At 45.0% G+C, this 26,543-nt stretch overlaps 1 protein-coding gene across 1 annotated transcript in view; it reads left to right on the forward strand.

Moving 5' to 3' along the window:
* Positions 1–11,508, forward strand: part of FBRSL1 (fibrosin-like 1) — a 386,476-nt gene extending 374,968 nt beyond the window's left edge. The window contains exons 14-18 of the mRNA XM_009997643.1: positions 662–794; positions 4,764–4,841; positions 6,601–6,684; positions 7,710–7,950; positions 9,996–11,508. Coding sequence (XP_009995945.1) covers positions 662–794; positions 4,764–4,841; positions 6,601–6,684; positions 7,710–7,950; positions 9,996–11,229 — 1,770 coding nt within the window. The 3' untranslated portion in view covers positions 11,230–11,508. The remainder of the gene's footprint in view (positions 1–661; positions 795–4,763; positions 4,842–6,600; positions 6,685–7,709; positions 7,951–9,995) is intronic.
* Positions 11,509–26,543: the final 15,035 nt, after the last annotated feature.

Consider the following 26,543-nt stretch of genomic DNA (forward strand, 5'->3'; position numbering starts at 1 on the left):
AGTAGGTGCAGTATAATTAGTGCCTCTAGAAGTGGTGTATGTCCATTAATTTTTTATAAGCAAATATATCATCCTTAAGCTATTGAGAGACTTACATGACTTAGATGCAGTTTGGACCATTCTCACTTCTATTGGGGAAGGATAAAAATGGCTTTTGGAGGCACCTCATATTTTTCTTTATCCTTCACCCCTTGTCTGAGTGCTCAGCTGTACTAGCTGCAGGAAGGGCATAGTCTAGGCACATCTATCTCTTTCCAAACTAAGGAAGCAAAACAGACAAGTCCATCACCCAGCTCTCAAGACTTCTGTCGGCAGCTTTCTGCCTGCAGAATATTGTTTGTCAGGCTGAGAGCACTGACTGATCCTGGGGTGCAGCCTACTCACTGTATCATGTTGCATGCTCCACTGTCTGTGCTGAGGGGCTGAGAGCTCACTTCAGACCTTATCCATGTGGATGAGGCAGGCAGCTGAGAAGCTGTGGAGCGAAATGGCCTTTCAGATGCTGTCAGAGCATGACTGCGGTACGTGACCAGAGATGCTGCTGTCACTCTTGCCAACACTCTCTGGCAGGGCTAAGCAGGGCTGAGCATGAACTCTCTCTCCTTTTCTTCCATAAAAAAAAAGAAGTGTATAATGAGATTGTTTTTATATCATTTGACAGCAAATGCAGCTGGATCCCCACAAGCTAGAGATAGGTGGTAAACTTGACCTGTTCAGCAGACCTCCTGCCCCTGGAGTTTTTCCAGGCTTCCATTATCCACAGGATCTTGCCAGGCCTCTGTTTTCTACCACAGGTAAGGGAAGATTGTAATTTATTGCAAAGTGCCCCAACCATTCAGTATATGTAATGTCTCGACAGCTACGTGTGCCTCAAAAATTGAAGCAGACAGAATGGTTCTTAGGAGTGTGGAGGCACTGGGAACTGTTGTGACTGGGGCTCCTGGGGCTCCCAGAGCAGCTGGGCTGGGCTGCCTCCATTCCAGGATCCTCTGCACATCACGGAGCTGCAGCAGTTGGCTCTTACATTCGTGTCTCTGCAGCTGGTTCTCATGTGCCTGATTAATAGGCTATAGAGTGATTTTTAAAAGCAATTTTGACAAAGCACTTGAAAATGTTTCCATTGCCCAGGACTGGAAGTAGCCCCAGTCTCCTTGGTTTTATATTTGCCATGTTGTTCTTTTCATCTCCTCCACTCACCAAGTTTCTGTTTGTTTTCTGAAAACAAGGGTTTTTTGTAGAAGGAAGACTTAAATAACGTCATTGAAAATATCACAGAAGGTGTATTTATGAAGTGTTTGGTTTTTAAATAAATTTTCCCTGTGTTTAGGAAGTCCAGCAATCCTTAAGACTTAAAATGGCGTAGTGAATTTAAAAAAAAAATATTAAAAAATCATTAAATACCGTTTACATTGATCAATTGCTTTCCAATGTGTTGGATAATTAATTGCAATTAATGTAATTACCAAAGTGGAGTAAGCTTCACTTCACTGTTCTTGATGGCTCTAACCACAGGAGACTGCAACTGACATTCTGCTTTTGGAGGTCACTGGTACTATTTCCATCTACCAAATGGTGGTTTTGTTCTCTTCCCAGGCCTTCACTTTCTCCCTAGACTTCTAGGTTTTAGATGCCAAAGTCTCTCTTCTGTATGTAGCTAATTGGCAACTAATGTAATTATCTTTCCTAACTGTTTTATAATGCCATATTGTGCTCTCATTCTAACTCAGTGCAGATATGGACATGTTCATCCTTGGTTCAACCCTGTTGAAATGAATGAGGTTAGAACTGTTATGAATTTTGTCCCAAACATGACAGAAAAGCAACAGGTGATAGTCAAGCTGAAGCCTCCACAAGAGCTGAATTCCTGTTGCAGATGCACGGAGTAGCCTTCAGGAGCTCCACTGGTGGTTCAGTTTGTCTTTCCACCCTTATCTGTGGATGGAAATTTGTAAGCATCCACTAAATGTAATCAGTGCTGATAGCAGCTGTACATTGTAGGATGCCACCCTGTATTTTGGAGTCTGTAAAAGTACTTTGATAGTACAGGGCCAAGATACTTATTCCATCTGCTTGGATGTGAAAGCACAGCTGATCTACAAGTCTTTGACTGTTTTCCTATGGCAGCTGTTTCCTTATCACTGACTCCAGTCTGTCCCGTCTTGTCATTACAAAAATTGTGTTTCAAGTACAGTTTTGCTACTGAAGGCCATACTGGGCAGAGTTTACCCTACAGACAGAAAAGCAGCACTCCAGTGGTATCTTTAGCTTTTTCTCTTAAAGATGCAAGCATGGCATGGCTTGCTTCCTCGTTCATAAAAGCAAGAGGGGAACTAGTATGGAATAGATACATTAGAGAAGGCAAATTAATAGAAAACTATCACTAGAGATAAACAACCTTACAGCAACTTGTCCGTGAGTATATTAATCACAACAGCCATCACACAGTAAATCTAGGTAAAGAGTGCTATCAAAGTGAACAAACATTGCAGCAGTAATATAGAGATGAATAAATCTTTTACTCTGCAATATCCGAGGCATTCTTTTCACCTTATCGAACAAGCGTGTGGTTGATGTGAATCATTGGTTCTGCTGCATTGCCTGGTTACTGCAGGAGACATGAGTTATCTTAGGGCCACCCGTCTTCAGGACGGATGTTCAGCTGCCTGGCAGACGTTATATTTAATAACTACCTGACAGCCTGCAGTGCTGCTCCTGGCTTTCTCCTGAGGATTTTTTATTATCAGCCCGTGTAGTTGAGTTTGTAAGCCGTCTCCTTTGAAGAAATCTCCCATCCATTATACACCTTCTGAAGTCTTAAAGGATTAGAAAGATGACAGTCTCCATCCGTCTTGAAGCATTGGAGCAGTCAGAATGTTTATAGATAACTCCAGGTCTCGTTGCTGTGGTCTCCCTTAAGTTTCCTCAACTCATTTTCTGGCTGCTTAGGTTTGTGGTGCCCAAGCTGGTGAGGGATGTGCAGTGCTGTCTCCTTCTTCAGTTTTATAGTTTGCTTGTGTTCTGGACATGAGTGTGTTTTAAAGTGACCATCTGTTGTTAGGCTCTGTCACAAGGAAGACCAGATCAGGGACTGACAAGCACCCCTGTAAAATGCTCCTTAGGCTTTGTTTGGGATGCAGTTTCTCCTGTGCATACTTATTTCTTCCCTCCATTTTCCCCCACTTTTGCTGTCACCTTCCAGAGTGTTTCCAGCACTTAAGATCTATGTTGGAAATGTGCATTTGATGTGGTTTGGGGATGAGGAGCAGGGACTTAACCAGAGTAGGTCTGCCACTGGTGGAAATCATTTGTATGGGCCACAGATGAGGAAGAAATCTTTGTGGTGAAGATGACCTAGTGGGAGGAGAAGGATCATAATACTTTTTCCTATAATAGAAAGATATCACTTGAGAAGGCAATGACTTGGTAAGTGAGCTGTTAGTGAAGAGCCCATGTTCATGCCCAGTATGTTTAGTGATGTTTGCTAGTCAACCTGTTACTTTTTCCAGGATTAAGGGAAGTTAACCTTTTACCAAGAAAATACACGAGGCAGGAGCACTGAGAAGCTTTCTTTAGGTGTTGGTCTATTTTGCACGTGACTTAACACGTCCTCGGTAAAGTGCTGCTTCTGTCATTGTGTGGAATTACTAGTTTCTATCAAAATGAGGCAGTTAAAGCACCAGGTATGGCAGGTCTTGCTTTCTGCAAAGGAGCCAAAATTGTGTTTGCATCCAGGCAGCATCAGAAAGTCACAATAGTTACTAGTTCTGCTTTGTTGGCAGTAGTGGAAGTACTGGTAGGGAGGAGGCACCAAATGGACGTTCATGGTCTAAACAGCTGGAGAGGGCTGGTGTTGTCAGTGCAGTAGTGGAGTCAAGAAACATTGTGTCATGCGCATATGAAACATAAATATTCCAAAGTTGACTTTTAAGTGCATCCTGAAAATCATCTGTACTCATTTTAGGGGGCGAAAGCCAGGCCCGTGAGACTGTCCAAACTCACTGTCATTTGCAGGATATGTGGGAGTTAATGTTCCTCCAAAAACCACATATCCCAGTGGCAGATGACACCAGTGCTTTTGACACTGCAGTCATAAGCCCCTTCAGGTTTGCGTGCATCTGCCTGTGAAGGAAGTGAATCTCTCATTTTCTGCTCTAAAATGAGAACAAAATTTTCTGCATGAGCCTGGTCCATCTTGAAATACAGGGCAAACTAGCTTGTTTCAGCCCATTCTTGCCCCTTGCCTCAGTGTAATGTCATCCAGCATGCTCAGCCATGGTGCTCCTTTTCCACAAGGAAGCGTGGCACCATGGCCATGAGCAGTGTCTAGGAAAGGTGAAAAATACCACAGGGGGAGCCTGTGGATGCAGGGACAGATGGGAGAGCATAGATGGAGCTCTCGTGGGAGGCATGATTGATGTTCCCTGCATGCCTGTCATTAACCAGTGTTTCATATAGACTCTAATCAGTCACTTCCGAACACCCTCTGTCTGGGCCTATAACCTGGGCTGACCCTATTTAATGTAAACACAAAATAATGACTGAAAATTCCAGACAAAGAGATTCACTTCCTTATAACTACAGGTGAGCAGGAGTGCTCAGAGCCAAGGTCTCCTCCTGCTTCCTAATGCCCACAGATTCCTTTGAAGGGCACTCCGAAATCTGGCCTGAGCCTACATGTCCGGCTCTTGAACACGATGTCTGGGACCTCTGTGTATGCAAGCAGTCACTTGCCACTGAACTAAAAAGCGACCTTGTTCTCACAGGTGCAACACATCCAGCCACCACCCCTTTTGGTCCTTCACCTCATCACAGCAGTTTCCTGCCTACTAACCATTTGGCAGGTAAGTGTAAGTAAACCCTGTCTTCACCTTCACACCTCTGACCCATTTCTGCTTCTCCTGTGTGATCCTGCCTTGAGGCACTTGTAGCACCAGGGGAGGGAGAGGTTTAAACTGCCTCAGGAGCCAGAAGCTAGCCAGAAGTCCTCCTGCCCACACCAGCCTCTGCTCGTACCAAAGGAGAGGGGCAGGATTAGCAGACCCTCTTCTGCCAGAGAAGAGGTCATTGCAGAGTAGGCAAGTCTGTCACCATTAGGACACTGCAGAAGAGCTGAAATGTGACCTCTAGAGCCCTTTAGTGCTGCTGAATGTGCCCAAGGAACCAGGGGACAAATATGCAAAGGTACCTCAAGCAAGCCACAGATTAAAATGGGCTCCTCCAGTACTGTCTCCCACCTAGAGAAATTCTTGGCTAGATTCTTGAGTAAAGTTCAGTGAACAGTTCCTGGCAAATTCTGCACATTTTGCCAGCCTTTCAGTTTCCTAATTGGCAGTAAGTAGAGCCTGATTTTCTCAAATTTCCTCATTTTAAAAGCTCACAAGCAGCTCATTGCCAATTAAAGTTCAAGCTCGGTTGATTAATGTTTTAGTAACACTCATCCAATCAGTAAATGTGGCATGCCACATGACCTAGTAGGCTTTTTTTTCTGTTGCAAATACCCAGATTTACATCAATTCCCGAACATTCTGTCAAAATCAACTGTATCTCTACAGAGTCACTCAACTACTTAATATCAATGGGGAAGGGCAAGGAGAGTAAATAAGTAAATAGCTGTTTGCCTGAAGATCCAAGCTATTTGTGCTTTTTGCCTTGACATTTTAAACATAAGGATATCCACGAGGAAGAGGAGAGCAGCACACCTCCTGTAACATGGCAGGTTAAAGACTTTAAAGGAACAGTCAAAAAGCCAGTGGGCAGAAGGAGGAGTTGTTTAGAGATGACCAGTAGGGAAGAAAACAAGTGCACTGGTACAATTTAACCCACAGCCATCACCAGCGTGCAGAAACCTGAGTCAGGTTATCCACTCGGGGGAACCTCTTCTGGTGAGGGGTACTTTTAATGAAAAAGAAAAAAAACAGTACCTTTTATATAGACAAGTGCCAGCACTGAAATAGTCAGATGCTTTACTGTGAAAGGTACAATTCCAATTTGGTCTCAAAGCATACAAACCTCTACCCGTTGTCATAGAAGCTCCTAAGACTATCCTGTCTGTCACTTCCACCATCACTGGGATCAAAGAAGCTATTATGGGAGAGGATTTTGGCATAAACAGGCCTGAGTTAGTTGGTGTAAGGATGCCTGTAGCAGTTAGCTTAGGACTGTCTCTGTGCACTATAAAAAGAAGGGTAGAAGGTTGTATACAGAAAGAAGAGTGAAACAGTGCATCCCCTCAGTATGCTGACCAAGGAGGTTCTTCCTTCGAGGCAATTGCAATGCTTCTGCTGTTAGTACTGATAAGGAAGGAGAGTTACAGCTCAGCAGCAGCCACCTAATTTCTGCTATTAGACCTTAATTTCTAGCTCCCCTCTGACTGGCATACAGAAGTTTATTTGCAGCACCTGTTTGCAGAGTGAGCACTGAATCCCTTCTCCATTTTAACATGATGGGAATTTTCTGTGCAAAGAACCTTGCAATGAGAAGGATCAGCTTAAAGTCTGGCCTAATCCTACTTGGATTCAGACCATTAAGAAGGGGAGGGGTGCGTTTCATTCTCCAACATTCTTGGCTAAATGCCTGCTAAATCCCTGTTTGCCTTTCCAGATCCATTTAGCAGGTCAAGCACCTTCAGCGGCCTTGGGAACTTAGGCAGCAATGCCTTTGGAGGATTAGGCAGTCATGCTCTGAGTAAGTACTGGCTGGGTTACTGCAGACAAACATCCCTTCCAGAAAAGCCACATGCTAATATTTACAGCAGCTGGTGGTAGTTTTTAAATAAGTTTAATTCCTAACCTCCATTCTCCTATCTGAAAACACTGCACCTAAGATTTCCAGGTCTCTGCGGTGGGAGCTTTTCTGCATGTCACAGACATCACTAGCTGTGCTCTGTGTCTCCTCACTGCTGAAGGTTGGTACCTTGTGTGCTCCTAGAGGGCTAGAGCTGCAAGACCCCACTGAGCTCTGGATCCCTATGGACATCTAAAGTAACACCCTTCAACAGCGAAGATGTGCACTGGAACAGCTATTGATATTTCTCCTAATTCAGTGTGTAGACTCCCTCTGTAGCCATTGTCTGAAGCTTAAATTACTTATATAAAACTATTTTACTTCAAAAACATGTTACCTGTAGGCGAGACATGCTTGAGAGCCACATATAAGAGAGCATGGTTTTGCATCTTGTGGTGCAACAGGAATCAGTCGAAGATTGATGGAGGAAGATCAAGTGACTATTCTAAAAAGCCTATAGCCAAGCCCCATTTTTCTACACACACACGCGCGCCACCAAATAGTCTGGTTTCTTTAACAAAAAAAGTCTCTGAATCCTCAGCTGCAGACAGCTGATTGCTTGTAACTAACCAGAAGTCAAAGTTTCTGCCAGTGAGGGGAGCTGAGGAAGAGTGTTGCTTTTATGCTGGAACTGTTGCTGGGGTGGGGGGAGAAGAGGGGCTGGCCATTTTCAGTCATGTCTGAGTTACTCAGATGTGTAGCTAAAGCTTCCTCTGTCAATAGCCGTAAAAGAGCTGGTGGATCTTGCACCCAGTGTTGGGAGGAGGTACCTGTGTCCACCTGCTAGTAGCTCCCCCTCACCATTAACTCCATATCACAAAGTCTTGAAAGGACAGTTCTGGTTGTGATTAGTGTTGTGCAAAATGCATATGTCATAATTTGGTTTGAATCGGTTTTAACTCTCCCTCTCCCTGCTGTTATTCTAGCTCACAACAACATTTTTACTCACAAGGATGGCCCAAACCTGCAGAATTTCAGCAATCCACATGAGCCATGGAACAGACTCCATCGGACCCCCCCATCCTTCCCAACACCTCCACAGTGGCCCAAGCCCACGGATTCCGAGCGCAGCTCCTCCGTGACCAACCATGACAGAGACAGAGAGCGGGAGCGGGAGCCTGAGAAGAGGGATCTTCCTCTGAGCAAAGACGAGAGAGACAAAGAGAGGTAAGCAGCGTGTGCTTCTGAGGACTGTCTTCTGGGCCTCTTTTTTCTAATTTAATGTTATTTTATATGTAATATTTTTTCTAATTTAATATTTTTTCTAATTTAATATGAAAACCATCTTTAGAGCAAAACGTTGCTTGTCTTTGAAGCAGGTGATGGGCCTCTCCTTCAGATATGTGCAAGTACTAGCAACACAAAAAGTCCTCTTTGCCTTTTAGGATTTGTCCTCTATGGAAATACAGTAGGCCAGCCCCAGCTAGTAGGTTAATTAAAAGCACCAGGCTGAGGAAATGAGTGTGCTGCTGTGTTTTCAGGGTTTACTTGGTCATTTTCAATGCAACTGCTTTAAGCCTGCTGTATATTCTGAAATGATTGTGGTACATGGTGATGGGTCCTTTGGAGACAGTCATAGTTCTCATTAATGTAGATATGCTGATGAATTCAAATGTTAGCTGGACATTAATGAGATAAAAATGCAAATGCCTGCATCTGGAGCACTGTGCATGAATCCATTAGCAAAACTGATTTTTAAAAATTGCATTGTAGACAAACCCTTATTAACGCTGACAGGCTGGTATCACCTGGGCTATAGTTACTTCATTAGCTGCCAGTTATATGATTTTGAAGCTGTAAAGCCCTTTATATTTCAAAGCCCAGTTGTCTCCAGGAGGCTACTTCTTTGTAGGCAGAAACAGCCTGTAAGCCTTAGATGTGTGTATTTGACTAGTGATAGGGGGTTCATAGTTTTCCTGGAGTGCTTTTAATGAGTTCTTCAGGCAGTGTCTGTGAATAAGATTATATGGAAGCAATAGGCTGAAAATCATCTTGCTTTAAATGTTGGATTGTCTGACACCCTTTCATGGATAGTCATTCAGGTGGAAGCTCCCTTCTTGGCTTCAGTGTAATTCATTTGCAAACCAAGATTACTTTACTCTCAAGAGTGCTCACACAGAGGTTAACATCTCTATTACATTTCTATTAATTCAGCTTAAGCTGTTCCCAGCATCCCTGTTTGGACATGATTTTCATAAACCACATCCTTGACCAGCAATCAGGACTACCACAGAGGAAGAAAACTGGGTTAGCAAATGTAATCATAAGGGATAAATACTCACAGAACTCCCCAGAACACCTCCAGCTTTCAGCACTTCGGTCTTACAGCTCTTGAAAGCAAAAGCAGCATAAAATGTAGGCATCAGTGAGCTTCTGAGCTGCATAATGCAGGTCTCTCCATCACACCATCATACTTTGCATTTAGAGTGTCTCTCATTCGGAGCAAAGTGCTTTTAAAAGGTGAACATTATTTATTCCTCTCTTAAAGAGGTGGGAGTAACTGTGACTAATTGGCTTGCTCAAAGATAGAGGAGTGAAACCCCATTCCCATGCTAACCCCTTGTTGCTCATAGTAAGTCCTCTAGAAAGAGGCTGATCACTCCGTTTCATGGCCTATTCAAGGATTTTTTTCCTTAAGCACCTAGCTTACCTGCCAGCAGCAAAAACTCTCCTGTAGCTCCATAGGAAAATAAGCATCATTTTATGGCTGCTTCCTGTCAAAAATCTGTCTTGTGAAGGACTTGCATTCATTTCTGTAGGCTTCTGTTTTGCATGTCTGGATGCTTATTTGAGGAAAGGAACCTGAGTTAAGGTTGCTACAGCCAAGAAAATCATTGTCTGGCAGCAGAATGTGTACATAAACATTCAATAAGCATTTACCTTTTTTTAAAGCCATCTAGAATTCTTGTTTCCTTATATTTCTTAGTGAAGTGGCCATTCTCCTAAGGTGAATATACTGTTCTTTCAAATGCATCTCCAGTTTAGTCCCAAATGTGTGGACATCCAACATTTTTCCCACATAGTATGTAAAGGAAGGCAGCATGTATCTCTTACTGCAGCATCTCAGCTCTAGCTGATGCTGGCAGAGCTTTTCAGATCCTTCTCTGAGCAACCTGGAATTACATAGCTAGACACAGTACTGTCCTTGTCCAACAGCACTTTTATGCTTGTGCACACAAAACCAAGGATGTCTATTCTCTCTTTTTTTACAGAGACCTCCTGGACAAAAACAGACATTCAAACAGATCCTCACCGGCATCGGCTCCAGTGACACATCAGATAAGCAATCTCATCCGCAGCAACAGCCAAACCTCCAGTGATCCTATCAGGCAGGTCAGCCTTGGTGAAAGGGAGAGATCCAAAGAACCTGAGCGAGAGCACCCTGACCGGCTGAGAGAGCCACCCATAGCAGAACACAAGATCAAAGAGAGCCGTTCCCCAGTGAAGGAAACTCCAAGCCATGATAAGAGACCCTCTGAGGACAACACAAAGCCAGTAATTCAGTCTGTATCCCCATACAGCAAACCTGCACTAAGTGAGAGCTTGAAGCTTACCAACCTAATGGGCAAGGACATGGAGAGAAAGACAGAGCTTCCCAGCGACCTCCAGAAGATTAAGAATGACATCAAAGTCAAAGAGGAGAGGAAGGAAGACAGTGATGTGCTGGTGGTAGGGTCTGAGCCTTCACAGCACTCTCGATCAGTGGAGCATCCCCCACCACCCACTTTGCATGGATTATCATTGCCTCACTCAATGGCTGCCTCTATGCCCATTTCCATGGGCAGTGTGCACCAGATGAACAACATGAATGTTCTCGACCGCAGCAGAATGATGACCCCACTCATAGGCATGAATCCTTTGTCAGGAAGAGAGAGGCTGCCACACCCAGGATTTTCTTGGGACCCAATGAGGGACCCATTGCGAGATGCCTACCGGAGTTTAGACCTGCACCGTCGAATGGACTTCCAGCTCCGGACAGATCCCATCCATAGGTTCCCTACCACCTCTGGATTTTATGACCATGAGCGTTCCTATAGAGACAGGGAGCCACACGACTATAACCACGAGAACCTTCTTGAAGCCCGCCGAGAGCAGGAGCGCTTGCGGCAAGTGGAGGAACGAGAGCGCTTGCACTTACGAGAAGAACTTGAGCGTGCCAGAATGCACCACTTGCACTCGTCCCCCATCGAAAGTCACCTGGCACACGTGCCATCCTTCATGCCTCATTTAAGCGGGATGCATTACCCCAGACTGAGTCCATCCACTGCCATGCACAACGGGATTCTCAACAGAAACCCACCAACCGCAGCGCTGAGCGCCCCACCACCCCTCGTCCCAGCGAGCAGCACCAGACCTGCCTCCCCACGCAGGACTACTCCACTCACAAACTCAGAGTCCAGGGACTATTCCCCCTCTAGGAACCCCAAAGAAGTAGAGGCACGATAGTCCCCAACATTGAATTTTAAACTTACCTGTATATATCAAACAAACAACAAAAAAAAACAACAAACACAAACAGAAAAAGAAACAAAAAACAAACCTTTTACAAAATGCACTGCTGTAAACTTTTTTTTTTTAATGTAAGATTTGTAGAAGTTAAGCACATTTCCAGAAATAACGGGGTCGGGGATGCAGACTTTCCAACAAGAAGGTTGCTGAGAATGGGAATTTAATATATAGGTATTGATTTTTGTTTTTGTTTTTTGTTTCTGTGCTAAAAAAAAATGAGTTAAAAATATCAAGTTTGTACATTTTTTCCCAAATGTGAGAAACATTTTTAATGGATTTGTATTTTTTTTAATTTTGTGCTCTTTATTCACTTAAAAAAAGGAGAAATTTTGCTTTTGTTTTTAGTTAAATTTGCATTTTAAAGGCCTCAGATCCTTAAGAAAAAAATACCCAGGGTTTCTTAAAAGTATTATTTATGGATATACTGTAGTTTTACAGTCCACTGTGAGGTTCCCTTCTGAGGCCAACTGATCACTTACCTTGGTACTTTGGAACCGAAGTTACAGATATATATTAAAATAATAATAATAATAATAATAATGTACAAAACTGTTTGTTTTTTGCCTTATTATATTATGCAGAAATTTAAGAGGAATTTTTTTTGACTTCTTGTTTTAAACAAAAAAGAAAGAAAAAAAAACAAAAAACAAAGAAAACAAACTGTAAATATTCTGTTAATATAAATGTACACCGATATTAAATTCTTAACATAGGTAGACTTTATAAAAATGGTTTCTAGAACCACTCTGGTTATTTGTTAACATGGTTACAACTCATACTCTTGTCACAGTCAGAAATTCACACTCAGAAAGCTAAGTACGGCATATATACTTCAACTATGCAAGAACTTGGAGGCAGGTCTTAGTGGATGTTGGGGGGAGGAAGGTTTAAAAAACAAAACAAAACAAAAACAACCCAAAAACAACCAACTCACAGCAATGGAGACAGAACGGAGATGGCATGTGAATGGGAAGAAGGATGCTTGTGTTTAACAAAAAAAATAATAATAATAAAGAGAGACTGAATTTTTTTGTACAAACACAAGGGACAGTTCATCAAGGAAAGAGAGACACACGCTCCTGGAAGGGAATTTCGGTTTCCTACTTTTCAAGCTGGCAAAAGCAGATGGAACTGGCACAGTACCACGCGGCAGACCCTTTCCTTAGTTTTTTTTTTTCCTTTTTTTTTTCTCTTTTTTTTGTGTTGTGGGCAGGATCGCTGGCAAGCAAGGACAATTTTCTGTGGACCCCTTGTGCTAATTGTGCAGTGTTCTTATTGGAATCTGTATACAAGACAAAGTAGAATTTTAGGAGTGCAAAAAAAAAAGTCTAATGGTTGATTAAAAAAAAAAAAAAAGAAATTCTGATATATTATCTATAGTACATGAAGACCATAAGCAAATGTTTGTTTCAGTGTGGTTCTGCCTTGAACTGCTTTTTGGCATGATTTATTTTTTATTTCCAATTTTACTTTTCATCCATATGTAAATTTTGCCATGTTTTACTTGCTGTACCATCCCCCCTCCCTTATTTTATTTTTCAGTGTCCATGTTTTATATATCCTGGGCTTTTTCTCTCTAGTTAAATCAGCCATCCGCTACTATTTTCTTGGCTCTGTAACTCTTGTTTCCCCCCCCTCCCCATCCTCCCCCCTGCACCCCCTGTAATTTTAAACATTCAGTTTCCTTGTAGATCAATGAAGATAAATACAACATTGATTTTGGATGAAAAAGGTAGTTGAGTGTTTGTGTGTCCTAGCCAGTGCTGTTGACTTGGAGGCTAATGGTTTATCGACGGTGCTTCAGGAGGAGGCAGCTGCAGCTGGAAAGGGTTGGTGCAGGGAGAGGGGTTTGATTCTGGTTTGTGTATCTTTCTGAGCAGAAGGAGCGTGGCCCATAAAATGCACCATGAGGCAATAACTCTGGTGGTCAGGACCCGGGGAGGAGAGAAGAGGTCCAGCAGGGCTGGGTAGCATCTCCCGTGATCCTGGTGCTGGGGCTCCTCCAGCTCCTGCACCTCCTGTGCTGATCCCACAGGCTTTTGCTGGGGGAAGAGGAGGGTGGAGAAGGCATCACAGCCTCTGTGCAGCAGCTCGTCCAAAGGGATCGTGCTGCTGGCATTGTCTTGGGAAGGTTATCGCCTCCAGCACTGTTCTCCACGTGCATTTTCATTTACTTCCCAGCTTTTTCCATAGGCTGAGAGCAGACACCTCCAGGGGATGGAAAAGTACTCCAAGACCCCTCACCCTCAGTAACTGATTTAACAGTGGGCGACTGTGCTTTAACAGCATGCTACAGCTTCTGTTTTTAAGTTTGCGTGCGACTACATTACCAAGCATTAAAAAAATGAAATGAAATAAAATAGCAGGGTCCTTAATCTGATGAAAGGAGGCTTAAAACAAAATAGGCATTAAAAATCAGCACCTGCTCTCCCAGCTGAAATGGGAGGAACATATAACACATGGTGGAAGTGAAAAGTGTGTTGGACTCAGCGTAAAGATGTTCATAATGCTGGCTCAGGGGGACTGTAATTCTGTCCCAGAGCCATTGTCCAACATGGCATCTTGCTTGACACCACCCCTAAACCAGACCTGCATAAATGAACCTCCCAAAGCTCTGTTAGAAAGAGCCCATAGCTGCATCTTCTTGATGCAGAGAAGTGCAAGCAAGGGGGTTTTTAGTGTACACCTGAAAAAAAAAATACAATACCAGACTGTACCCTTTGGAAGCACTGGGTCTGTGTACGATATACAAAGTGAACATTAAATCAATGCCATGCTTCCCTGGCAATTCCTGAAGGATGGCTTATTGCAACCACACTGGTGCCAGAAGAACTCATCAGGACTGATGCTGTGGCAGTCTGAATATTAAAAGAAAATCAGCAGTTTGCCATTGACTGCGTTAGGGGATGACCCATCCACACTGCTGCACCACAGTGGGATTCCTGCAGAATTACACACTGCCGAGTACCAGCCTTCTCACAAAATGGTTCATCATGATTAATGGTATTATTACCTAAACAGAGAAACTAATTAATTCAGCCTTATTCCTTTAAGCCACCCCAGCTGAGCCTTCTGCTAAAAGAGAACTGGTACAGAAAGACTTGCTGGGTTTTATGTATTTCTACCACTGTTGAGCTTTCATTTTGTGCAGTTTTTACCATCCCTGTTCATCTCCCTAGACACTTCCCTCAGTCACTGACAAAGCTGGGATTTAGCAGACAAATGATGGTGGGAGGAAGAAGATGGGATGTGTAAGGTTCATTGCTTGCCACGGACAGCCTATATTTTACAAAGATCCTCAAGAAAGCATAAGGAGGGAGACCAGCTCTTGCACTCGCATTACCTTTTGTCCAAAATGTGATGCCAGGCACCACCCAGATCTGGTGAGCACCCACTTCAGTTAATGATGGCCAGTCTTGGACTGGTCAATAAAATAGACAACCAGAAGATAATGGAGTGAGGAAAAAAAAATGTAATTAATCTATAAAGCTGTAATGAATCCTCAGATTACTTGTCAAAAATATTTGGTTTTTTGACAAAAAGATTTAGTACTTCCCTAAAAAGCAAGTTTTATTGCCTAGAATAAGCATATGGGAATTGTCCATTCCAGCCTTTATAGATACCATAAATATTTAGTTATTGGTGACCCCAAGTTAGATAAACAAAGGGTAAATGCAGAGGAACTGACGGGCTCGGCAGCAGCCTGAACTGCACTGTCCGATCTGCGATGCCAACACCACACAGGTCCAGAGAAGGGAAAGCACAAGAACCCAACTAGACAGAATTGCAGTATCCTCAGCTTAGGCAAGAGTGCACACCAGCTCTGCTCCAGGCAGGCTGGCAGAATGAAAGAAGAAAATCAGTGGAATGCAGACAGGGCTCAAGCAGAGGAGCCCTTGGTGGTGGGGAAAATGGTTTGTGTTTTCCTTGGCTCATACCAAGCTAAAAAAACTCTTTACCTCCTAAAGGAAATTCCTTTTTGCCAGAGTCTCAGGAAAATAGTTGTGTTGCAGTTTTGGAGTAGATGCTGGGAGTGGTCTTCTGAGAGGCCAAAATGCTATTGCTCAGCTCTGAGACCTGGGTTCCCCATACCAGGAGCTGCTGGGGCTTTCCTTGCACCCCTTAACAGAGCTTCCCAAAGCTTCACAAAGCTTTTGGTGACCCTTTGGATATCCGGTTTCCATCGAGAAGAGTCCAACCAAGGAAATAAAGAGAAAAGGAGCTTCGGCAAACACATCTACCACTTTTAGTCAAACCCTAGGAAGCTGATAGCCCAGGGATTAGCTTGGGAATACGGGGTGCTTTGGGGAGAGTGCAGCGGGGTCGGGGACTCAGCCTTCAACATGGTGTCACAGCAGGAGCATCCAGGAGAGCCCCCTCAGGTCCACCCACGACAGCATCCCCCTGCTGAGGCCACAGTTCTTTCACACCAGCGAGATTGTGATTTTGTCAGGAAAATGCCTTTCCCAGTAGCTCACTGTATTATGTGAAACCGAATAAAAAGCAGGGAGCAGGGGCGGGCTGCCACGAGCTGAAATTACAGGCTACCATTTCTGAACATAATGGGGGAAAAGAAAGAATCAAATGGTGTTTTGAAGTTTAACTTGGAAAATATTTTTTCAAGGCCTGTGAGGGATGTTCTGTGTGAAGGAAAAGGGTCGATTCCCCTTGGCCCCAGCCCCTGCTGCTGAGCACAGCTGGAGGCCTCCCTGCCGCGGCTGGGACCTCCTTGCAGGTGTCAGCACGGCAATTTCTTTGTCTTCTCACAAAAACCTTCTGCTCCATTAAGCTTCCCTAATTGCTGCATTTATCATCAGCCATTTTCTGCTTGTTCTCTTTCTCATTCAGTGAGGATGTGTCAAAATAGAGACGTGCCCGGCCATCCTCCCGCCGCTGCTGCTCAATTGCCCGTTCAGCAGAAGGTCGGTCCCTCATTACCAGCTCGATGGTGACTTGTGTGTCACACAGATCACAGCAGCCGGGCCGCGCAGGCCGGGTGTCAGGCCCTTTGCACTGAGCCTTGATAAATAGCTGAAAAGAATAAAATAGAGGGCCTATTTTTTTTACTCAAAACCCAACCAGCTTCATCCTCCAACTCCCAGGAGGAATTCAAGCAGCGAACTGCAGCTGCCCACAGCGGGGTGGAGCCCTTCATCACCCTTCCAAAAGCAGTCTGAGGCACAGAGGGTGCATGAGACACCCAAAGGGCCCCAGCTCACACCAGCATCAGCCCATTACTGATCCCACATACTGCCCATCCTGGCCAGTGGCAGGAGAAACCGAGCAAAACCTCAGCTGCAGCTCAGCGGGGCAGGCAAGTTGCTGCTGCTGTTCTGCAGAAGAGCTGTCACAATACAAGAAGTTGTAATTTGCTCCTCTGCAGCCTTTGCTTTCTGAAACACTTTTGTGTTTTCAGGAAAACCCTCCTCTCCAGCATCTCCAGCTGATGGGGAGCCAGTGCCCAGGGATGCTCCCGGCCACACTGGCATCAGCAGGATCACAAACTGAAAATCAGAGAACCCTGCAAACCTGAATGCAAAGTACTGGCCAGTGAGAAACACAGCAGCAGAAAACTAGTCTGTGGAAGGTTTTAGATTTCATTATTCCAGAATCTTTCTTTTTCATTTTTAGTGCTATAAAATAGGACTCCAAAAAAAAAATTTACTCCAAACACTCTGAGACCAGAGTGGTTTTTGAGAGAAAGGCAACTTGTTCAAATAAGAAAGGCATGAATCATGTTAACTTGAGAGGGAATGAGCCCAGCTGAGTACCACGTTGGAGCCTTGTGCTGGGTGAGATCCAAGCCTGAGGGGTCAGGATCTCTTCCCCTTTGGCTTAATGGTACCAGGAGAGTGGAGATGCTAAAAATTCCTTTTTTAAATTGCATACAAGGCAAAGATTCTCTTCTGTCTCACGTTCCTCTATGGTTTGGAAAGTCCTTTCATCCAAGTCAACAGCTCTTAAACAGAAATGCAGGTACAACCATCACCTGTAAAATCCTTCCTGAGGGCTTGCTAAATTGCTGTCACAGACCCAGGGCCAGTGCAATGTAGGGAGAACGAAAGCTTTAAAACTGTCTGCTTAATGGATTGTTGAATGAAAAAGCTGGGAGAAAACTGACCTAAAGCATTTCAGGTTCCCTTCTGGAATCTGTATTATTATTTGCATGTAACCAATATGAACTGCAAGCTGAAACTTCCTGCCTGCTTTTAAGGATGTTTTCAGCCACTTGTGTGTAGATTCCCACAAAAGCCATTAGGATGCAGGCGGCCATACCTTGTCTATCAGCCAACAAAGGACTAGCAGAAAGAGAAAACATAAGTGAGCAAATATCCTGCCATGCCACATCTCAGTAACAAATAGCAATACACACCACCATCAAGGCCACTGTGAAGATCAGCTGCCCTTCCACCTGCCTGATAATGTGGATGGGTACGTGGTTACAGGCACTTAGAGCCTCTACTCCTCCTAGAGAACAAAGGAAGAGCAAGGAATTTCATGGGGTTTTTTTCAAAACTAAGCTCAGGATTTTTTGTTTGTTAGATGACATCTAAGAAACTACAGCATGAAGAAAATACTTGGCAGGGGATCTTCACCTGGTTGCTGGTTTGCATAAGGTCTGTGTGGACAGGGGAGGTAACAGTACCACAAAATATAATGTTATGGCTTCTATTTTAAAAAATACTCCTTAACTCTCAGCACACACGACTAGTAGCCCTGAAAAAAAGCCACACAGTGCTTTCATGGGGCTGCACAGGATAACCATGTGTCTGCACCTGAGAAAGCAGGTCTTGAAACCCATCCAGCTATTCAAGGAATTACTCAGCTGCTGGGTATGGCTCTGAAGGAGCCAAGGGCTCAGCATATTCCAACATGTCCTATGGAGTTTCACTGATCAAACTCTAGAATTTAAAGGTTAAGCCTCAAGCATGACCCAGCTGCCTTCTGGACAGATAAAGGATCAATACTGCACCTCTGGCCAACAAGTCAGGGCACTGGGCTGCCAGTGGCACTTGCCCAGGGCACAGAAGCAATGGGAGGAACCAGCTCCCCTCCCACCTTGGCCTGCAAAAGCCACACTGGCCTGTTTGCACCATTACTGACAGATCCTGTGGCAAAGACACCGCCCAGGTTTTATGCACCGTTCCTCCAGTGTGTTCACTGGATGACTTCACACAGCCAGACATGGCCAAAAATGTGCCTCTGTGAACTAATGAATTGGTTTAATTGTCTGCCAAACCTGATAGCAGCCAAAAGTAACAAATTAAAGTTTACAATCCTGTGGTCTCATTTACAAGGGGATAATACAGCAACTGTTTATTTTGTGAGATGTTGGAGTGATTCGGGAGAAAATTACAGCCCCTATATAATATTAATAATAATCAGCATCATAAAAATACTTTTAATAGGAAACACCAATGGTTGTTCTGCTCCATTAACTTGCACTATTGTTGCAGCCCGTCTGGCTGCCGACTCAGTGGGGCAGGGGGTGTTGATTCCCCAGAGGCAGAACTGACTTCCCAGGCACAACAGCTCACAGCAACTTCACCCTGCGGCCCCAGAGCTCACAACTTGCCGTGGCTGCCGCGTGGCAGCACCAGCGGGAGGATCTGCAGGACCAGGGATGCTTTGCAGGCTATGGAAAGGGCTCTAAGGGAGCCAGGAGGAGCTGGGGCTATAATGGGGCTGCCCTGGGCTCCTGCACCCTGTCCCCTCCAACCACAGGCTCCAGAGAGGTAGGGGCTTGCAAGAGGGGCTTTGGGATGGGGAAAGGTTCTAAATACAGGAAAACTGCAGTAACTTTTTTTCTGCAAAACAGAGGAGGCCCATAGGAAGCTCAGCAGCTGGGCCCACGGCTGTGTCGCCAGAGGCAGCTGAACGGGAATGCGAGGGGGGGAAAAAGAAATAAATAAGTCCGTACATCCCCATGAAATGAATCCCTCCCCATTCAGCCATTTCCCTTTATTTCTTCCTTTTAGAAGCAAGGTTATCAGGTCTAACATCACATCCAAACATTTCAGCACCAGCATTATACGAGATGCTCCAAGGTCAGTGCCTGCAGCTGTAAACTCATTAGTCTTGTCTTTTGTGAGAGAAGAAAGCCTCTTCATTCCTCTCTCACCCCCTTCCCCCCTAATTAAAATTAAAGTATTTCCTGGCCAAAAGTCATTTCTGCATTCATTCATCTCAATTCTTTTCTGTTTGGATAAACCACCCTCTGGTACTCCGAGGGTGTTATGTATACAAACTATAAACTCTCAATGGTCCTGCAGTGTGTTATGACTGGCCTAAAGAGCTAAAGCAGGCTCTGAAAAAACGTGGTTCTTGGCAACGCCGTGTATGGAGTTCAGGCTCATCAGTCATATGCAGTTAGAGATTAAAAAGTGCTTGATGGACTATAGGGGAGACCAGCACGGAGGGAGATTAGGAATGTCGGAGAGAAAAGGCAAACAAAGGCTTTTATCTCCACGCAGCAGTTGCTACTACAAAAGCAGGGACCAGAGGACAGTCCTCGTTTTTCCCGAGGCATCCACGGCCTCCCCGGGCTCGAGGGCCTGAGTGTGCTGCTCACTGTGCCCCATCCTGACGACCACCCACGTCTGGAACAGGGCAATGGGAGTCCCTGAGGACCACCAGCGCCGGTGCCCAAGGAGGGCACATAAGGCTGGGCTGGGCTCACTCCGCAGCCCCAGCTTTTGGGATTCCCTTGCCAGCTGCCCAGCGACACGGCTCTTGGCAAACCCCCCCAGCTGCTGGCATGGACCAATCTGCCCCAAACAGAAGCACCTGGGAGGCATCAGGAGCCTGAAGGTTTATAGGGGAGAGGACAGAAGGGAAGAGGGGCACCTTGTTTTAGAGTGAAGGAGTGTTTCCCAGTTGGGGTCCTCCTGCTTTGAAGAGGAGGGGAGCGGTTGGCATGTAAATGCTTTTGAAAGATTTGTGGCCATTTATTCCCCACGTTTTGCTGTGTGTGTGGGCTGGCTATGTGCTGGAACAGACTGATGGGCCAAGGCAGCTCCCTGCTGACAGCAGTGCTGCCCAGGACAGGCAGGAGCAGGATGCAAAAGGAGGTGAGATAAGCAGTTGGGACTTTCTTTTTCTTCTCCATTCATATCTTCTGTCTCTGCAGTCTCTCCAGTTTTAAGCACATTCAAAACAGTCGGCTAATGTAGAGCACACGAATGCGGGTTTTTTCCTTTGTTTTTTTTTTTGCTTTTTTTTTTGCTTTTTTTTGCCAGTAGAGAAATGTTGGGGTTTACAGTCTGGAGGTTAACTGAGGAGAGCTCAGCCGTGATGTCCAGCTGATCTAATATTGAACACACCTCCAGGATAATGCATTTTTCCTTGCAGTGAAACACAGTTGTTTTGTTAACAAAATTCGTTTGAGCTAAGAAAATGTTTGACCCTCACTGGAAGCGAAAAACATAAATGAGCTGGGTAGGGCAGTCTTGACCCCAATATGGAATGTATACCAATCACCAAGGATAAAGTGCCCTCTGTGCTATCTCAGTGCCTGTGCGCTGGATGCTTTCCGGCTCATCAGCAGGACCCAAACACTCTCCGGGGTTCAGTGCCCTTTGCTGGGTCACTGCCTCGGTGGCAAATTAGGGGAAGGGCTCCACCAGTTGAGCTGCCAGGGTGGCCTGCAGATTTGCATGAGAATTCAGCCTTTCTGCTCTGCATCTGCGAACATCCTTGGGCTCTGTGCAGGAGGAAGGTGTGACAAGCTCTTCTATGCACGGTGATAGCTGCAGTCCAATAAACTGTTTCCTATAGTATCAGGAAGCATAGGTGAGACTTAGCACTTTGTGACCTTTAGGGGAGGCTATATCACAGTATACCCCTGAAAAAACAGGAGGCTGCTCCCTTTTTCTCCACGGCACATTTGTCCTTCCCTTCACTTGCTTTTCCTACCCACAGTTAGCAAGAGAGCCAGGGGGGCACTTGGCCTGCCCAGCCTGAAGGAAGGAGCTGACTCTTTATGTAGTTTCCTCATAGCAATCTCAATCAGCCATTAGGAGTTCATTTAAATGGGTTTTCTTGAGCATTAATAGGCTATGGTAGTGCATTCATAGCCAGCTTTCCTCAAGTTTTGCAGGAAATAGCATAAGTGGGTTTCTTCAAGTACATGTGATTGCTCATAGCTGCTGAAGTTGATTTGAATCACTCGCTACCAGGCTCACCAATTCAGCCTGATAAATTGTGCATTATTAAATGGGGGGAAGGGAACAAAGCTGTGTTCTCCCAGAGAAGAAAATGCAGGATTTCTCATCAGTGAAGAATGATTCCTCTCATCAGCACAATCTGAGAAAGGCCATAATGAACCATTTGCACCTGAGAGCAAAAGCCTTCACCTTTCTAGATTCCTGATCATTCCTTGTGCTCTGAGATTTTGCCCAGAGCCTGCCATGGGGACAGGTAAATTCAGTGAGCAGTGCTATGTGTGCAGATAAAGGTGTGCTTGCACCAGTGCTACCTGGCCGCTCACTAGGCACCAGCCCTATGCTCTGTACAGCTGGTGGTGGCTCTGCTTTTCCATTCAGGAGCACTTTCTGACTGCAGGCTGTGCATGGAAGAGGGATTCAACCCCTTGCCGTGTGTTTGTACTTGCTAAAGTAAGAAACATATTTGGGAGGTTTTTCTCTTTGATGTGTTGAGTAGAAAGCATCTGACAAGCAGAAAATAACTCTTTGAGAAGCTGGGCTTGCTTTTTGGGTGGTTTCAATCCAGACACCCCAGCCCCTGTTCCCAGCTGCAACAGTGGGTATGCAAATAACCTGCTCTGTGCTTGGATGACACTGAAGTATAATTAGTGTTTTGAGTACACTGCGTAAGTACAGGGCTTGCTGGATCCCAATGCTCCTCCAAGCCTGGCATCCTGTTGAAGTGTCCCAGCATGCAGGGGGCTGGATAATCAGGTACCACCATGTGCTTCCACATAAGCCCCTCAGTGGTTAAGGCTGCTGTGTAACAGCCCAGCCCTGCCAGGGGCTGTGGGCTCCATCCTAGGGGCTGCAGGTGTCTCGGCTCAGCTTCCCTGCCTGATGGATGGACTCCTGTTAATGAGCTCTGAAAGGAACCCCATGGAGCCCTCCTTGCTGCAGGCACAAGCCTCCAAGGAAGGGAGTTAAAAGAGGGCAAAAAGAGCAGTAGAGAAAAGGGATAGACTGCAGAAAGGTCCTTTGGCGATGTGAGGGCTGCGCTTGATTAAAAGCAGTGCTTTATGAAAATGTTACTTGCTGTGCTGGGAGGATGACATTCAGTGCAGCAGGAGTGCACAGCAAACCTAACATGGCCCCTGTGGAAAGGGCTGGTATGTGTGCCTGTGAATGTGTCCTGCCCTCCTATCTTTCATCCCTTGACTTTAGTAGCTGGGTTTTTCCTCCTGGTTGCTGGGAGGTTCCACTTTCTCCCAGACATGCAGGCATCCTTCTTCTGTGGCAGCGTGCAAGCCGAGATGCAGAAAGGGTCTTTTATCATAAGATTCACAAGGGCAGAGAACTGCAACTGACTCTCTGGGACACATGGATGACTGCTATCAAAATCTCAACCCTCAATTCCTGTCCTGAACTCTCAGGATGTATTTGTTTTGGAAGCTGTCAGCTTGGCTACACCAGCATGGCTGGAATGAGCCTTTCAGAAGGTGATGCACAGATCTATTTCCAAGTAGTTTGCACTAGACTTTGTCTGGACATGTTTGGTTTTTAATGCTTTCCCAGAACACTTATAAATTTTTATTTCTGCTGAGAGCAGGAGAAACTAGCTGCTGTGCACAGAATAAAGTTGATTGTCTACAAAGTTTAATGCTGTTTTCTTGCTCTATTATTTGACCATTCTGTGTTTGTGTGAAACACTGTTTTAAAGCTCACTCAGAGCTCCTGGGCTGTGCAAGGAAGAGAAGGGGAAAAAGCTATTTCTCTGCTCTGCCAAAACATACAAAAGTTTTATGTACCATGATGGAAAATTAAGGTGAAAAGGGCTGGATCTGAGACAAGAAACACTTCTTCAATTTTCTCTACTTTTTTTAACAGGATTTGCTGTTGCTTTGAAAGCCTCCTGCTATTTTACAGGCAATAAAAAAGAGAGACTGAAAACATTTATTTCCTGAGACTTGCTCATTTCTTGAGCTCTGTTAAACTGAGCATGCCTAGCAAAGGGGAGAGAGATGCATGAGCCCAGTGAACCCTTCCTCCAGCTGGGGAGGCCAAGGTTTGCTTGTCTGGTCCTCACAACTGGAAGCTTCATTCTGCTTTGCAGCCCCCCTCCCCTGCCCTGTTCTGCATGTCCCACACAGCCCTGGTATCCCCAAGGATGGGACCTGCCTTCCTGAAGCCACACAAGTTCCTGGGTGCTGAGATAGCCATGCAGGTGAGCAAGCTGCCACCTCATTGTCTATGTGGGTGACTACTATTGGCTCCCAGGTAAGCCAAAAGATTTTACACAGCCAGGTGCTGGCTGGCTGCAACCACATCCTGCTTGGCCAATAATGTCATCTAGAGCCTTCTCGTGGGCTGGCAGGAGTCACAGGTACAGGCAGCAACAGATCCTCAGGTCTGGCCCACCTGCCCATCCAGGGGCGTGTGTGGGCTCCCTCCAGCAGTGCAGTCTGTGTCCAGAGGGATGGTGACCCTGTGTTTGGCTTCTCCCAGGGGGTTTTGACTATTGGCAAATCCATGTCATGGATGTGGAGGCCAAACCTGCAGCTGCATATTAGGATCCACAGTTTCAGAAGTGTGTGCCACAAATGAGAGGATGTGTGAAATGAAAAATATTTTCACGTCATTCTCACAGAGTTTATCCTTCCTTTGACCTGCAGCTTTACTTTTACGTATGGTCATTGCTTTTGGCTGAAAATTACAAAGCTAAAAGAGCATCTGTTCCAAATAATGCTGGTCAGGCTTCTGGATAATGGCTCAGCAGCTTCCTGCCAGGAGCAGTTGCTGTGGCTTCTCGATTACTCTTAAGATGTATTAGATGTTTTGGGGAGGATTAGGGAGTATTGTGAGTAAGACAGGAAATATTTGTATAAAGACTAGGTACCAAGGCCCAAACGTCTTAACTAGGGTATGTTTAAAAACTACATAGATGAAATTCAGTGTTTCTTTCATTGCTGAGTTTGTGACTTGAACTCTCCAGCAGCAACAGCTGGAGATTATGGACTCTGTAAGCCCAGGGGTTGTATTGACAGGGTCTTGTGGACACAGATCTTGTGCTGGTCTGCATTGCTGCCAGATGGAAATGCACAGCAGGTTCCTCATGTTCCTGGGATAAAGTAGGAAGATCTGGTTTTGTTCTGATTTACTTGCCTCCTGGTTTCTCTGGTATCTTGGATGACTGTTGCTTGTGAACATGCCTGCATGTTTCTGAAAATTATTTCTCTCCTGTCCTTCAGTTCTGATTATTCCTTATTCTATCTCACAGTACTTTTCTATTATCTATTCAAGTGGTTAAACTGGAGGTTAAGTGGAGTAAAAAAGTTATTACATGAAAAAAAAAATGAAACTGCTAATTTTTTTGGCTGAATTCCCTTGACTAAATTATGTGGGCTTTTTATTTGCTATAGCAGGTCCCCAGGCACCTGACTAATGTTGCAAAATGTTAATGGTTTCTCTCACTTCCCTACTGTCCCCAACCAACCCAAAGTAATGTCATGGTCTGTCCATCCTGAGTGGGTTGGTTTTTTTAAAGTCTCTGCTTCCCCACTGTAATAATATTAGTGCAGCTTCATTAGTACTGGCACATGTGGGCCCTGTGGTTACCCTTGGGCTGCCCAGATTTGTACCCTAAACTTCACAGTGTGCAGATCATCAAAGAAATGCCAAGATGGAAGATGGCCAGACTGCCACACTTGTGGGAGAGAGGGTCACTAATTTATACCTATGTGTAGAGAGTTAATATTCTTGCAATCCTGTTGCTAAGCCTGAAGGTAGGCAGCTGAGTCTTTCAAGGATAAAACTAAAATTGCTATGTTGGACTACTGAACATCATTGCAAGAAGCAGATTCCTGGGATGTTAGGGAGTTGCAAGCTGAGGCATGACAAGAGGCTTCACCTAAAGTTAAAGGTTACACCCTCCTCTGGTGTGTCTGGAGTATGGGGAAAAAACAGAGGTGCCACAGCAGAGACTAGTCCTGAGTTAGGGACAGACATACGGTGGGAGAAATACCTCAAAAGTCACTTGCCCAAAGCAAAATCCCCCATTAATTAACAGAAAGGTTTCCATGTGCTATAAATTCCAAGAGTTTTTGCCTGGCAGCCCTGTCCAATCATTCCCAATGCACTCCAAGAAGGGAAATTTGGGCAGTTTAATAGTTCTTTGTTGCCTCCTGTATACTGAGCACAGACTTTTGCATCTGCCCTGCTGCTGGTGTACCAGGCAAATGCTTTAGTTGGGCTGTTTTGCTTTGTGATGTGGGCATGTGAACAGCTGCCAAAGCTAAGCCATATCCTTTCTACTCCCATGTGCTGTGAAGCCTAAAACCTTGCTGAAATGTTCATTTTTCTAACATCACACAGCCTTGCATTCAGGAGCCTGTCATGCACAAGCCAGCTGCAGGCAGCAAGACAGCAGATTACAACAGCAACAGTTCCAATCTTTTATTTTATTCCTATACCAAAAAGCTTACAAACAACTCTCCCCTGGGTTTTCCATGAAATGAAGCTCAATATTCACAAGGTAGTGAAAAGCAAGCAACCCAAAAAAAAAATAAAAAGGGACTTGTTATTCCCCAGACCATGCATTATAAATGTAGGAAACTCACCATTAGACTTGACTGCTTAGCAAAGCCTAAGCAGAGCACACACGAAAACCAGGGTGACTGCATGGGTATGACATTGGAAGCAACATCAGCCTGACCCTGTAATGACCTACATAATGACCACAAATTGGTGATTCAAGCATTTAGGTCCGATTACTTCAAACTGAACTTTCAAGAGCTTATGGAGCAGTGGGGGGATTTTTTGTTGGTGGTGGTTTTATTCTGTGTCCTTCTGCAGCACTGGTATGGGCAGTTTGGATACAAATCAGCCTGGAGGTGCTTTGCAGCCACAGAACACTTCCATGGGGACACGGAGTTGGCTGGAGCTAAAAGCAAGATCTTGTTACCACCTGCACCTGTGCTGCACAGCTGCTGCAGTGCAGCTGCTACTGGGATGCACTGGTGAACATGGAGTGAAATTTGCAGTTAATTCAGTGATTTTTAGGCTGTGCCAGACCCCACACCAAAGGTTTTGTGCTTTGCAGAAGATGCA

Source organism: Chaetura pelagica, unplaced genomic scaffold, assembly GCF_000747805.2.
Source record: "Chaetura pelagica isolate M959 unplaced genomic scaffold, ChaPel_1.0 scaffold45, whole genome shotgun sequence".
Taxonomy (NCBI): Eukaryota; Metazoa; Chordata; class Aves; order Apodiformes; family Apodidae; genus Chaetura; species Chaetura pelagica.